At 36.1% G+C, this 15,828-nt stretch overlaps 2 protein-coding genes across 2 annotated transcripts in view; one reads left to right on the forward strand and one right to left on the reverse strand.

The window, feature by feature from the left end:
* LOC144970993 (E3 ubiquitin-protein ligase MIB2-like) overlaps positions 1–14,324 on the reverse strand; it is a 32,833-nt gene extending 18,509 nt beyond the window's left edge. The window contains exons 1-6 of the mRNA XM_078911270.1: positions 14,157–14,324; positions 4,268–4,575; positions 3,742–3,913; positions 2,784–2,896; positions 1,168–1,362; positions 439–575 (exon numbers count right to left, since the gene is read on the reverse strand). Of these exons, the coding sequence (XP_078767396.1) occupies positions 439–575; positions 1,168–1,362; positions 2,784–2,896; positions 3,742–3,913; positions 4,268–4,490 (840 nt within the window). The 5' untranslated portion in view covers positions 4,491–4,575; positions 14,157–14,324. The remainder of the gene's footprint in view (positions 1–438; positions 576–1,167; positions 1,363–2,783; positions 2,897–3,741; positions 3,914–4,267; positions 4,576–14,156) is intronic.
* On the forward strand, positions 8,128–9,978 carry LOC144971822 (uncharacterized). The gene is made up of 3 exons (XM_078912898.1): positions 8,128–8,313; positions 8,530–9,520; positions 9,638–9,978. Exons 1-3 carry the CDS (start codon positions 8,128–8,130, stop codon positions 9,976–9,978), a joined length of 1,518 nt encoding a protein of 505 aa, XP_078769024.1.
* Positions 14,325–15,828: the final 1,504 nt, after the last annotated feature.

Genomic DNA, 15,828 nt, shown 5'->3' on the forward strand with positions numbered 1-15,828 from the left:
ACAAGGGTCAATCAGATAAATTATGAGGAATAAAATAAAATTCTCTTCTTTTATCTCATTGAAAACTATATTTTAAGATAAGACTGAAATCTCCCCAGCATCAGATATAGGAATAGTTCAAAGAAAGGGCAGAAGTGAAACAACCTAGCCTCACTTTGACACTGGCAAGGGATCTCCATAAAAATTGAAGACGTTTTGATGAAAATCAAATACACACTCATTCAGGAAGATGACTTACCAAGAAAAAGTACATCTCAGGGAAAAACACATTCTCTCACTGTCAATTATCTCCCAGACAAGAAGAGAAAGACACATAGCATGTTAAGTGGGAAAAAAAGAGATCATATCAATAGCCTCTCTAACCATCCATATAGATTTGTGAATTTTTTCCCCCATTAAACTAGACTTAAAAGATTAAGAAAAAACCTCTTGCTTTACCTCTCCCATGCGTGGATTCCAACCTCCATGACCTTCCTGCATTTGTTTAAGGACCTCTAATTCCAAATCACATCGAACTTTGTCTCCAACTTTAAAGTTACAGACATGAATTTGACTTTGAGCTTCAAGACTCTGACCTGAAAAGAAATGAATGCATGCACGTGAAACAGAATACATCAAAATATCAATTTATATCAGTGTTTAACATATGTTGTAGTTTTTTTTAGAATTCTTGCTGAAAGATTTCATAAAATAATTAATAACTATTTGATGATTTCTTTCAAGATTGTTCCATTTTATTGTAGTTTTAAGATAAAAAGAGAATTATTAATAATTTTTGGTTTAAGAAGGAGTTGATGAGTATGTTTTTGTTGGTTGTTTCCACAATGTGTGGGTCTTTGGATGTCCGGTATTGAAAATGGCAAACCATATTAGTGTTTATTTTGTATAGTATTTGTAATCTGGCTTCCTCTCTGCTTAACTGAAGAGATTTCATATTAAGCTCATGAAAAATAACACTCACACCGACTGTTTAATTGCATAATCGTGTTGCAAAACTGGCAGCTCCATCTTATACTCATAGACACCATTTCCATCACATCGACGAAAAATTTTTGTGTGAGGGCATCAAATGATTGTAGTATATTCAACCAGAGTGGTTTGACCAGTGCTTCATATACTTTGCAAACTAAGCTATCAATTGTAAACATCTACCTTGTATTTTCTTACCTAACACTGGCAAATGATCTCTGTAATAAAATCCACCACTGGCTGGATGTGTGTACTTGAGGTCTACTTTCCCTTTGTGGCCCATACGATAAACATTTGTACAGCCTGATGACCAGGTGACATGAGCCACACTGCGACTAGATTCTGAGTCCCAGCCACGAATGTCGGACACTTTTCCCACTTTGCCTTCTCCGCCTAGGAATATAAAACAATGAATAAATTTTAAATAAATATTTGCGTATATGTAACACAGTAAATTTACAAGTATCACATGTTTAAAACGCATCCCAAAGCTTCACACATTCCCTCAGCAGGCCATATGGAACCAAATTCCCATTTCATTCAGATCATCTCACATGAAATAGCAACTGTACAAAAGCTGCCTACCAGAAAGTCATTTACATTGATTAGATCTACACGAGCAGGAAACAGGAATTTTTATGTCATTTTTAAAAGTAATTTGACAAGGAAATTCATAACTTCTGAAATTGTGTACGAACAACCACAATATTATTATTATTATCATTATTATAGTAGAAGTAATAGTAGTAGTAGTAGTAGTAGTAGTAGTAGTAGTAGTAGTAGTAGTAGTAGTAGTAGTAGTAGTAGTAGTAGTAGTAGTAGTAGTAGTAGTAATAGTAGTAATAGTAGTAGTAGTTGTTCTTCTTCTTCTTATCATCATTATTATTATTATTATTATTATTATTATTATTATTATTATTATTATTATTATTATTATTATTATTATTATCATTTAAGTATTACTAAGAATTAAAAATTCTAATTTTCCGTAAAATTTAGTAATTGTCCATGAAATTTGTCTAAAATTCGTAAAATTACGAAAAATTCGTAAGATTCCGCAGGTATGCCACAACTATCTTTAAAAATTCTTGAACAATTGTCCATAGACAATTCAATATTGCTTAGAATATCAATTGACTCATTGAGATTGTGTAATGGAAAAGGCTGGAAGAGGAGGAAGAAGAAGAAGAAGAAGAAGAAGAAGAAGAAGAAGAAGAAGAATACGAATAATAATAATAATAATAATAATAATAATAATAATAATAATAATAATAATAATAATAATAATAATAATATGAAGAAGAAGAAGAAGAAGAAGAAGAAGAAGAAGAAGAAGAAGAAGAAGAAGAAGAAGAAGAAGAAGAAGAAGAAGAAGAAGAAGAAGAAGAGGAGGAGAGATAGAGAGAGAGAGAATGGAATTGAAGCAAAGGACCTCTTGTAAAGAGCCTTGAGTATATTTAAGGGATTTTGTTCAACATAAAAACTTCATTCATTCATTCTGTGTTGCGAGCTCTTTCAGGTGCATCGCCAACCATTTTGCTCCATGCTTCAGGGAATCTGGCATATTCTGGTTGTGTGTTTATTATTAATGTATTCTGTCTTAGATTTGTATGCTCATTTCCCCTTATATAAAATCCTGATGTTGCCAATTTTTCAATTCTGTCCCCTCTCTATATATGTCCAAAAAAATCTCATTTGCCTTCTCCTAATTGTATCCAACAGCACTCATTCTTTTTCTGTGCTATTTAACACTTCTTAAACTACTTACTATAAGCTTATATATTTTTAAAAAATTATTATCATTTCTAACTTACCATCCTGGTTTCCCCAGTCCCAGTCAGGGCCCCGACAAACCCTTGCCCCTGCAAACACACCCATCACTGTCAACTTCTGACCTTGACTAGCTGAACGCTTGGGAACTTTAACACTGTAATGATGATTTTGGGAAAAAAAACTACAATCAAAGTTAACATATAATCGAGTATTTGCAAAATAAACAACTTGAAAAAGAAGATTTCACTAGTAGTGATAAATTAAAAGCGGTATTGGATGACATAAAAATAATACAACTTTTTAAATATTTCAAATTTAGACCTTTCTATACATAAGGGAGTAAATAAGCTTAAAACGTCGAATAATTATATATCAAAACAAAGTAGGTTTAAAAACAGAGAAAATTCAGTCTTGAATACCATTTATCATGATTAAAACAAAATTAAATTTTTGGTTTGTTTTATTGGTGACTATATTATCAAAATCAGAATTACATATATGCATTCTTCCAGGTCTGCTTCCACAATAATCAGTAATTATGGACAGGGTCTAATATCAACCTAACAAAAAGGTCTCCTGATAGCAGATAGGCGATAGGTGTCATATGAAATGGGCAGTCTATGTCTGATTAACAATAGAGAGACTAGCTCTCAAGAACATGTTTATTGTTTAGTCATTGATTGGATTGCTCGACCCTGCATAGGGCACTGTGGAGTTAGACTCCTAGCCAAGTTGAGTGGCCTTGAACAACTCATCTCACGCTAGCTCACTATGCAGCCTGCACTGCGACTGAGGCCTAGATTGTTCCAGTCTTCCCTTGGAATAAACCCTAAAGACAAATTCCCCTTGGGAATTAGTTTAAGGAAGTATTTGGTGTAATCATTCGAAATACACCTGGGATAAAAAAGTAGAAGAATATAAATTATGAATATATTTAGAGTAGTGTGGGGATCGAATTCTATAAACCAAGAGTCAACAAGACCATAACTTTACCCTTACCCTTCTCTGGCATCTGCTTCATATCTTATAAAGGAATGGTTCACATCATGCTTGTCTGACATGTAACATTGTGTGCAAAGGTCAAAGTCCCTGCATCGTGTACATTTCCATCGCAATCCATGAACACCTTGAGATTTACATCCATCACATTTGATATTGTTGTGTTTTACCCCTTGAAATAAATGACAAAAATGATATTAATTTGTTTTGGGAGAAAAAATAGACCTTATACATGGTTGAAAATTATCTACATAAAAACCTTGATGGTTACAAATATTTCCAAACCCCTTGAAATAAATGACAAAAACAATATAAGTTTGTTTTGGGGGAAAAATTAGACCTTATAAATGGTTGACAATTATCTACATAAAAACCTTGACGGCTACAAACAAATATTTTCAAAATTTTAAGTTTCTTCCAAAGATTTATAACAAACTCACTGACATTTAACCCACTCCCTCATGGCTATTAATAAATATTTAAATAAGCTAAATTCTGTCTTCCTTGATAATTGACTATAACTCACCAATTGGTGCATTATCAAAAATGCGAAGATCGTAGGCACCTTGGTAGCCCACTCTGTAATTTGTTCGAGCTCCTGAGTCCCATTGCACCACAACAGTTTTGTCTGGGGAAGTTTGACTGCCTGGTTTGCCAATTTCAACGACTGTTCCTAAATAACCTTCGCCATTATCCTGATTTCCCCATTTCCAGTTGGGACCTCTCACCACCCTTAAACCAGGCTCCATGGTCTTGACTCAATGGGTTGAATTACAATTATTATCTTGATCAATGCTTTGGTGGACCTCTTGGCATAAAAACAATATGTAATACCTGAAATGAGATTACTAGAACTGTAAGTGTAAGAATGACATTATTAATATTTTTATGATCATTAACGTTATCTTATCATTACATTTGTTACCAGTATCAGACTTAGTCACTGGACTAAATAATCACAAACAATCTTCAAATAATCGCAAGGAGAAATTTTCAACCTGAGGCTAATTTGTCCCAGATAAAACTGATTGAATAGAATTTATGAAACTGCATGGCTCAGCAGTATGGTCTTTGCTTCATACCTGAAAGGTACCGAGTTCGATAACCCGCTGCTGCACTGTAGAGCCTTGAGCAAGTCACCTCGCCCTAGCTCAACCTCCCGTGGAATAGACCCTAGAGACAAATTTCCTTATGGGATGAATAAAGGGAATATTATTTGTTGTTAATTAGCATTCTCTCAAATTATCATAATGAAAACAATCTGATGCAGATGTGAGCTGAGAGAAATTGTTGGTTTGATTTGTGATTGAAATGGTTCCTTCACTACCATACTGACCATACTATTATTATAAATAAATGCCATATATTAATAATGTTTTTCAAATTGAGTAAAGTATTTCATTTGTCATAAATTAGTTGGATATGACGGATTTGCCAAGAATCCAGTGTTGACTTTTGATTCAAGGGGAAAATCTCAGACTAAACACATACGAAACTGAAACTTGAAACTCAAACTCAAGCCCAAGCCTACAATACCAATAACGATGAACGATTAATGAAATGCCAGATAGTGTCTGGCAATAACGATGTACGTTTAACACAGACGCTTTTTTGAAACTCCGCATTTTAATCATTTATCCATATTCAAGAACATGGGAACCTTTAAAATTTCAGGGGTGAGAATGACTGGTCACAAAAAAGGAGGAAATTTTTCATCGTGAAGATCATAACCCATCCATGCGACCATAACCTATAAATTTGAATTTCACTAAAATTTACTGAGATGCGATCCAAAATTTGTCTCGCAGCAATTTCTAACACGACTCGGTGGAATTTCAAAAGTTGAAAGTGTATTTACAACATTTGGTGGTTGTAGTAGGGATGATGATGTGGCGGTGGTTGTAGTAATAGCAGTGGTAGGGATGATGTGGTAGTGATTGTAGTAGCTGTGGTAGGAATGATGATATGGTGGTAGTTGTAGTAGTAGTGGTGGTAGGGATGATGTTGTGGTGGTTGTAGTAGTAGTGGTGGTAGGGATGACGGTTGTAGTAGTATTAGTGGTAGGGATGATGATGAGGTGGTGGTTGTAGTAGTGGTAGTAGGGTTGATGATGTGGTGGTGGTTGTAGTAGTAGAGGTGGTAGGGATGATGGTGTGATGGTGGTGGTAATAGTAGTGGTGGTAGGGATGATGATGTAGTGGTGGTTGAAGTAGTAGTGGTGGTGGGGATGATGATATGATGGTGGTTGTAGTAGTGGTAGTAGGGTTGATGATGTGGTGGTAGTTGTAGTAGTAGTGGAGGTAGGGATGATGTGGTGCTATTTGTAGTAGTAGTGGTGGTAGGGATGATGATGTGGTGGTGATTATAATAGTAGTGGTGGTAGAGATGTTGATGTAGTGGTTTTGGTGAGAATGACTGGTCACAAAAAAGGAGGAAATTTTTCATCGTGAAGATCATAACCCATCCATGCGACCATAACCTATAAATTTGAATTTCACTAAAATTTACTGAGATGCGATCCAAAATTTGTCTCGCAGCAATTTCTAACACGACTCGGTGGAATTTCAAAAGTTGAAAGTGTATTTACAACATTTGGTGGTTGTAGTAGGGATGATGATGTGGCGGTGGTTGTAGTAATAGCAGTGGTAGGGATGATGTGGTAGTGATTGTAGTAGCTGTGGTAGGAATGATGATATGGTGGTAGTTGTAGTAGTAGTGGTGGTAGGGATGATGTTGTGGTGGTTGTAGTAGTAGTGGTGGTAGGGATGACGGTTGTAGTAGTATTAGTGGTAGGGATGATGATGAGGTGGTGGTTGTAGTAGTGGTAGTAGGGTTGATGATGTGGTGGTGGTTGTAGTAGTAGAGGTGGTAGGGATGATGGTGTGATGGTGGTGGTAATAGTAGTGGTGGTAGGGATGATGATGTAGTGGTGGTTGAAGTAGTAGTGGTGGTGGGGATGATGATATGATGGTGGTTGTAGTAGTGGTAGTAGGGTTGATGATGTGGTGGTAGTTGTAGTAGTAGTGGAGGTAGGGATGATGTGGTGCTATTTGTAGTAGTAGTGGTGGTAGGGATGATGATGTGGTGGTGATTATAATAGTAGTGGTGGTAGAGATGTTGATGTAGTGGTTTTGGTGAGTGTTTTTTTTATTCAGTGATGATAATAGCAATTGTCAAAAAGGAGGAACATTTCTCGGTCTATCGATCAAACACAAGCAAAGAAACCTAGTAGTTAGTCAGCTTATAAATACAACCCAAGAATCTCTCAAATTTAAAGCCATAGTCAAAAGGTAAAAAGAAAAAAGATTAAACTAAGCCAACCACCATTGCTTTGTTCTAATATATCATTTCTATATACCAGATGATTTAATGTGGTTGCGAAAGAAGAGAGAGAGAGAGAGAGAGAGAGAGAGAGAGAGAGAGAGAGAGAGAGAGAGAGAGAGAGAGAGAGAGAAAGAGAGAGAGAGAGAGAGAGAGAGAGAGAGAGAGAGAGAGAGAGAGAGAGAGGGGGGGGGGGGGAGGAGGAGAGACTTCTTTACCAGAATAACTTATGTATTGACCTTTTGAATTCTATATCCAAAAAAAAAAAGAAGAAAAGAGAAATAGAAAGAAAGGCAAAGGGAAAAAAAAAAAAGAGAGAGAGAGAAAGAGAGAGAGAGAGAGAGAGAGAGAGAGAGAGAGAGAGAGAGAGAGAGAGAGAGAGAGAGGAGAGAGAGAGAGAGATTTAAAAGGTAATCGGTACCTACAACAGGGGGGAAAAATCCAGACCCATTTGTCCCTCCCCTTCCCCTTCAACCATCAACTAACTAATCAAAGAACACTACTGGTCGTCTGTGTCTATTGTGACATCTGGTGCCATACTGTCTGGCCCAACGTCATAAAAACGGGACCGTCACTAAATTTCACGAGACTGAGCACAGGTGTCAAAATATGACATATTACATAATGGTGATTTTGTGGTTTTGAGGAAAATGTTTGACAAATTTGAAAAAGGAGGAAATGTGATGGGATGGGCGGAGATAAACTACCATTTAGGCGGAAATCCGCCTTTAGGCGGAAGATTCTCAGCCCTGAAAATGCACCATAAAAAAAAATTAAAAAACACAAAAAAAAACCCTAACAAACTCGATGGCCGATGAACGAAGGAGAAGGGAGGGTGTTAGTGTTAATTATCTGAAATATATTAATCAATCAACACCAACTAACAACGCTAAGAATAGAATTACAGTTACTCTAAATCGTAGACACAGCCTTTTTAAAGACAGCAGTCACTTCAACTTCAACCTGATGACTGCTGAACTGCCATCCAAGATGGCGGTCATTCTTTTCTCTCTGTAAACAAATTGAATATTTTTGGCAAATTTTATCATTTTCAAGTGCCTTACGATGTCCAATGACAATACATCATGCACATCTTCTTGGATATGTGGGACTTGTGACGCAACAGTGACATGGAATGATATAGGAGTAGTCTGTGATAGATGTAATCAGTGGTACCATGGACTCTGTCAGAGTATCGGGTCAGCAACTTATAACCAACTAAATGATAGCAGCGAACAATGGTACTGTGCTGTATGTGGCAATCCCAACAGCAGGACTGCTTTTGACCTCCATGGTGTTGACTGATTAGCAAACCTTTCCCATTCTCTCTCAACTCTGAGTGTTTCTTCTTTTGGCGCCACCCCCACCAAAACATTCAAACCTTTCCATGCTTCCACCCCTTCTAGAGCAGGACAACAAAACAAATGGAAAGACAGGCCACTAAGAATACTCAATATTAATTTTCAGTCCGTAAGTTCCAAAAGAGCAGAGTTCCCCCATCTCATTGACAGTCTAAAACCAGATATTATTATTGGTACTGAAACATGGCTAGACCCTGACATTTCGGAGGCAGAAATTTTCCCACACAGCTTCAAGCTATATCGAAAGGACCGAAATCGCAGTGGAGGAGGGGTCTTGATAGCGGTTAGAGACAACATTGACAGCTACAAAGTACCAGACCTGGAAGTGGAAGATTATGAAATAATATGGGCACACATAAAACTAAAAGGAAGGCGCTCACTCTATGTTGCATCATTCTATCGACCAAATGTTGCTGACACTGACAGTCTTGCTGGGCTCCAAATAACCCTACAAAGAGCAACCCAGATGAAGAATGCGCACCTCCTTATTGGTGGAGACTTCAACTTTCCAGGATGGAACTGGAACTCTATGAAATTAAAAGAAAAATGCCCATTTCCAAACCTACACCTTAACTTCGTGGATATTGTTTACGACCATGGACTACAACAGATAATCGATGAACCCACGAGGGGAGAAAATACACTAGACTTAGTCCTTACCAACTCACCACAACTAATACCAAGGGTGAAAATCATTCCAGGCCTCTCAGACCATGATATTCCATACTGCGAGTTTAGCCTCAATACAACAAAAAAGGCTCAACCTATTAGAGAAATTCCCCTCTACGCCAAGGCAAACTGGGAAAACTTAAGAAATTCTGCAAAAAATATCAGCTGCAATATTCTCACCAATGAATATAAGTCCCCAACTGAAGACCTATGGTGCGACTTCAAAAACGCATTACTGGAAGCCGTCAAGGAGTTCATACCTCACAAGACCACCAAAAGCAAGACCAGCATGCCATGGATAACATCAAATTTAAAAAGAATGATCGCAAAGAAGAATCACCTGTACAGAAAAATGAAAAAGTCTGGTGATGAAAAACTAACAACAGAAATTCGCATCCTGAAGCAGACAATACAGCGCGAAATGAGACGTAGTTACTGGTCTCACCTCAACGGCATCTTAAGCGATGAAAATGAAAATAAATCACAAAATAATAAAAGATCTTGGTCATATATAAAAAAACAAAAATCTAATAATGTTGGCATAGCACCACTAAAAAAGGAAGGACATCTCATTTCAGACCCCAAAGAGCAGGCAGAGATCCTTAACAAACAGTTCCAATCTGTCTTCAGTGAGGGAAAAGAATTTTCAAATGCAGAGTTCCTTAACAAGACATCAATGAAGACCACCAACACTCCTATAATGAATGACATTACCATCACAGAAGAAGGAGTAATGAAACTACTACTTAAACTTAACCCCCACAAAGCCAGTGGTCCTGACAACCTATCCCCCCGCATCTTAAAAGAATTGGCTCCAGAACTTGCCCCAGGCATCACAGCCATCTTCAAGTCCTCCTTGGCTTCAGGTGTAATACCATCAGATTAGAGAAATGCCAATGTAACACCCGTTTTTAAGAAAGGAGAACGCTACGACCCAACAAATTATAGGCCCATCTCCTTGACATGCATCACCTGCAAACTAATAGAGCACATCATCGTCAGCAACATCATGAACCACTTTGAACAACACAATGTTTTAACCGAATACCAACACGGTTTCAGACGTTTGCGATCTTGCGAAACCCAACTGCTGGAATTTACGGAAGAACTGACAACCAATCTGGAGAAGGGACTCCATACAGACGTCCTTATCATGGACTTTGCCAAAGCCTTTGACCGTGTGAATCACAGCCTACTTATGCACAAGATCTGTCATTACGGCATACAGGGCACAACCCAAACATGGATTAAGAACTTCCTACTTGACCGCCAGCAAGCTGTTATTGTGAATGGATGTCGCTCGACTGAAGTACCTAATAGATCGGGTGTCCCTCAGGGATCTGTCTTAGGACCCTGTCTATTCTTGGCATACATTAATGACCTGCCACTTAATCTAACCACAACAGCCAGACTCTTTGCAGACGATACTGCAGTCTACAGCACTGACAGTGACAAACTGCAAGCGGATCTGCGTCAACTAGAAATATGGGAAGAAAGCTAGGATATGAAGTTCCACCCAGCGAAGTGCGAATCAATGTCAATAACAAGATCAAAAACACCCACGATAACTGAATACCACTTACATGGACATACATTGGAGACAGTGAATGTTGCAAAATATCTTGGTGTTAGCATGAAAAAAGACCTAAACATGGGATGAGTATATTAACAAGATCACAAGTAAGGCAAACAAAACACTGGGATTTTTAAGGCGTAACCTAAAAATTAGCTCCTCGAAAATCAAGGAAAAGGCATACAAAACATTTGTAAGACCTGTTCTGGAATATGCTTCCACTGCTTGGGATCCCCACACCCAAAAATACATCTCAAAAATAGAATCAGTGCAAAGAAGAGCTGCACGCTACGTCTTGAACAGACATCACAACACCTCAAGTGTATCAGACATGCTAGAAAAACTACAGTGGCCGAAATTAGAACACCGCAGAAAATCAGCAAGATTAACAATGCTATATAAGATCAAATCAAGCACCACCTTGCTGAATGCCCAGTTATCAAGAAAAAACTGATACCAGGACCTTTGAGACAGAGAAGAGGTAACAACAACCAATACAGCCTCATAACACACAGAACACAATACCGTGGTTTTTCCTTCTTGTCGCGTACGGTCAGAGACTGGAACCAGCTTGACGCTAAAGTGACCGAAGCCACTATAATTGATGCTTTTTTTGTGGCAAGTTGCTATGCAAATACTTACTGTTATCTACTTAGACTTAGACCTTACACAAACCACCAATGACCAACCTTGACGACCCCTGAATGTCCCTGGAAATTGATTTTAGACTAACGATTATAAACATGGAATACAGAGAGATTAGAAAGTAGTTTCATATTTGTCATAATAATCAACCAATCAGTGGCGGTTCTAGCCTATTTATAGTGGTCGGGCAAAGATGAGTCGGTCATATATATATATATATATATATATATATATATATATATATATATATATATATATATATATATATATATATATATATATATATATATATATATATATATATATATATATATATATTTTTTTTTTTTATTTTTTTTTTTTTTTTTTTTTTTTTTTTTTTTTTTTTTGTCTTGTTTGTTTGTTTGTTTTGTTCGCCTTAAAAAAATTTTATTTCAACCACAAATAATCACATTCACAATGCAATGACAATACCAGTAGATTTTAATGATTCCAAACGTAATCAAAAATGAATCACGAAAGAGAATACAACAAAAAATTAAAGCGAAGAGACATAATGCGACAACACCTTCACAATACAAGTCCATCTCGTTCACTCGAAAAATTAAAGAGATGCTTTAATCCCTCAACTGCGAGATTAATATTTCTGTTACATTACTGGTTTTCAGTAGTACGTAGTAACTGTAAAGTTTTTATCGAGAAGCAACAACAGCGATATGACTCGAGTTTCATTCAGAGCTCAAATTGCATAATTTTACTGCTCTCTTGGTGGTTAGAATGATTGTGCCGGTGGTGGTAGTGGTTGGAATAGTGGTAGCGGTGGTGGTGGTGGAGGAGGAGGAGGAGGAGGAGGAAAGAGGAGACGGTGAGGGAGGATGTAATTATGGTAGTGGTTTTGATGGTGCTGTTGGTTAGAATGATAGTTGTGGAGACGATGACGGAAATTATATGATGATGTTGATATTGTTTTTATTTCTATTGTAGTACTTGATGTTAATGTTGTTGTTGTTGTTGTTGTTAATGATGATGATGATTGTGATGACAACGACGATGTCGTCGACAATGATGATTACAATACGATATTACAAAGTTTATTCAATCTTAGGCTTTCGCCAATAAATCATAAAATTTGATGACAACATACATGAAAGTGGGAAAAAAATGATAAATGGAACCAAACAATAAACTGATACCATTAATAACCACACAAAAAAAACAAAAAAAACAAAAAAAAATCGTAATACCACCAATACGTACAATAATAATAATAATAATAATATAATAATAATAATAATAATAATAATAATAATAATAATAATAATAATAATAACAAATGATAATAATAACAATAATAATACAAGTATTACCTTCATCATTACTACCACCACCAACATAATTACGTTTCCAATCAGTTTTTCTCGTTTTTTAAAATTTGATACCTATAATAGACGAAAATTCCGGTGATTTTGTTAAAGGGTAGTTAAAATATCTACGATTTTATTAACCCTGAAAACTACGATTTTTATTTTCCTATTTCAAGTAGGCAGGTCTGCTATTAAGTATGAGTTCCATAGTCAAAAAAAAAAAAGACAAACAAAAACAAAGTTTATTTAATCTTAGGCTTTCGCCAATAATTCATACAATACAATTAAGACAAAATATTGCTACTAATCTCTCCTCATGCATTCGTTAGACGATAACAATAACGACCGTGTTATCTTTACTCCTTACCCAACCAACCCCTAGCTTCCCGCCTCTTCATCACGAACTATCTTATGTATGTATTAGCTTTAGGACGGGCAAGTACGGAATCTGCCCACCCTTCGTATCTATTTCCTCTTAGAATTCAACTGTCTCTTTTCTCAAAAGAGTATTTCTCGTATACTAATTCAATTGTTGAGAAAACCAAAATGGTGGTTGTATTTTATATATTTATTTAGTCGTGACCTTTGAATAAAAGTGTTTTGTTTTATTAGAGGAAATGCAATAGAAAATTACATTGTTTTGCAAAAATATTTAGTATGGCAATAAAAATACAGCGGTAATTACTTTAAGAATTTGAAGAAAAAAAAAGAACAAATTAATTTGTTAAAAAAAAAAAACAAAAAAAAAAATCAAATAAGAAAACAATTTAAATAAATGAGTTTTGAGAAGCACTAAAGAAAACGAGAAAAAAATAAATTTAAATGGTTAAACAAATATATAAAAACAACACAAGTTAATACTAAATTGATATATTAGTAAATTAATAAATTAAATTCAATACTGGAATCTTCCCAATGCCATTACATCAATGGTACCAGCACAAGTAAGGCAATAAATTAGAAAAAGTACGTTTGCCAAAATCTGCATTTAGTTTATAAGGTGGGCTCATTTGAATTAGCCCGACCTAGTACTAGAGAGGCCAGACAGCAAACTCGGAGTTCAGCGTCAGGCGACGTGACGATGGGATGACGATGTGGGCGGAGTGGAGTGGTTGGGGAGAGGGGGGGGGGGGGGGTTGATAAAAAAAAGAACAGGAGCGTATCCTGGTTTATGTATTACGGGGTGCATGGTGATTCTCAATATATCAAAAATACACACAAATTGATTTCAGTACGAAGTATCAAGTTTAAGTACTAACTTTTGAAATTATCTAATTTAAATTAGATTATTTCGGACCTGGTAATACAGCATATAACTTTAAAAAACAGGCTGGTATTTGCCCACCCTGCCCATTATTACCAGCCGTCCCTGCAACCAATTGATTGTGGGCAATCAAAGGAAGAAGAAGAAGAACCTTCAACCATCATTCATTTTCATTCTGCTGTTGTTGACATTTTGACTCCGAATAAATGTTCTATATTGGGACTAAAAATCACATTTACCTCGAATTTCAAGATAATGTCAGTTGTTGCCAAGTAAGATGTTTAACCATAAATTACGTATTACACGGGAATCCGATTCCCATCATATTACTTTCATCACATTCCTTGTCATACTCTTTCCAGAAACATAGTCTGCCATTTTGATGCTTTATTTACTCACTCAGTGTTGTTTGATTTGCCAGGAAGTTCACTTACATTGGACTTTAATACTATTGAACTTTTTCCAGCTCAAAAGGTACACTAAAAGAACAATAATATCAAACTTTAAAAAATCAAGAAGCTCATTGATGGTAAAGAAAATATTCGTATGTAAGCTTTGCTGTAAAGTATTGCAATCATTATAAATACACATAAATCGTTATAAAGATTTAAGTACGATTCGTATAAATTCGAATTTTGCACTATAAACGGGAGTCAATTTTTTTTTTTTAATTTTCTTTGCATACAACAACTTTCATTGATATCATTTACTTACATATGATATTAAACCCACTGAGTATCCTTGCCAACACGGTCTCTTGATATTAAAAAAATAATTTGCAGAAATGTCTCCCTACATTTACATTAGCAAAATGTTACCAAATTGTTTTCAATTTGGTAACCTTGCCAGAGTGGCGCACATCGATAAGAAGGGATATAACTTTACTATTTAAATAAGTTTAATTAGCATATACTGGGTTACCCCCCATGCACCATTCCTTTTTACAAATAATATTAATTCTCTCTATCTCTCTCTCTCTCTCTCTCTCTCTCTCTCTCTCTCTCTCTCTCTCTCTCTCTCTCTCTCTCTCTCTCTCTCTCTCTCTCTCCCTCTCTCTCTCTCTCTCCTCTCTCACTCTACTACTACTACTACTACTACTACTACTACTACTACTACTACTACTACTACTAGTACTGCTACTACTACTACTACGACTACTACTACGACTACTACTACTACTACTACTACTACTACTACTACTACTACTACTACTACTACTACTATACTACGACGACTACTACCACCACCACTACTACTACTACTACTACTACTACTACTACTACTACTACTACTACTACTACTAAAACTACTACTACTACTACTACTACTACTACTACTACTACTACTACTACTACTACTACTACTACTACTATTACTACTACTACTACTACTACTACTACTACTACTACTACTACTACTACTACTACTACTACAACAACAACTACTACTACTACTACTACTACTACTACTACTACTACTACTACTACTACTACTACTGCTACTACTAATACTACGACGACGACGACGATTACTACTACTACTACTACTACTACTACTACTACTACTACTACTACTACGACTACTACGACTACTACTACTACTAACTACTACTACTACTACTACTACTACTACTACTACTACATACTACTACTACTATACTACTACTACAAATACTACTACTACTACTACTACTACTACTACTATACTACTACTACTACTACTACTACTACTACTACTACTACTACTACTACTACTACTACAACTAGCACGACTGCTACTACTAACTTTACTACTATTACTATTACTGTTACCAAAATCTTATCGTATAGTTGGCAAATTGATTTTTCAGTAACACTAGGGCTCCGAAACAGCTGGACCTATCGACACCAAATTTTGCATGGTGTTTACAAT

The sequence above is a fragment of the Berghia stephanieae genome, chromosome 4, assembly GCF_034508935.2.
Source record: "Berghia stephanieae isolate SIO BIC M18660-M18661 chromosome 4, UCSD_Bste_1.3, whole genome shotgun sequence".
Lineage (NCBI taxonomy): Eukaryota > Metazoa > Mollusca > Gastropoda > Nudibranchia > Aeolidiidae > Berghia > Berghia stephanieae.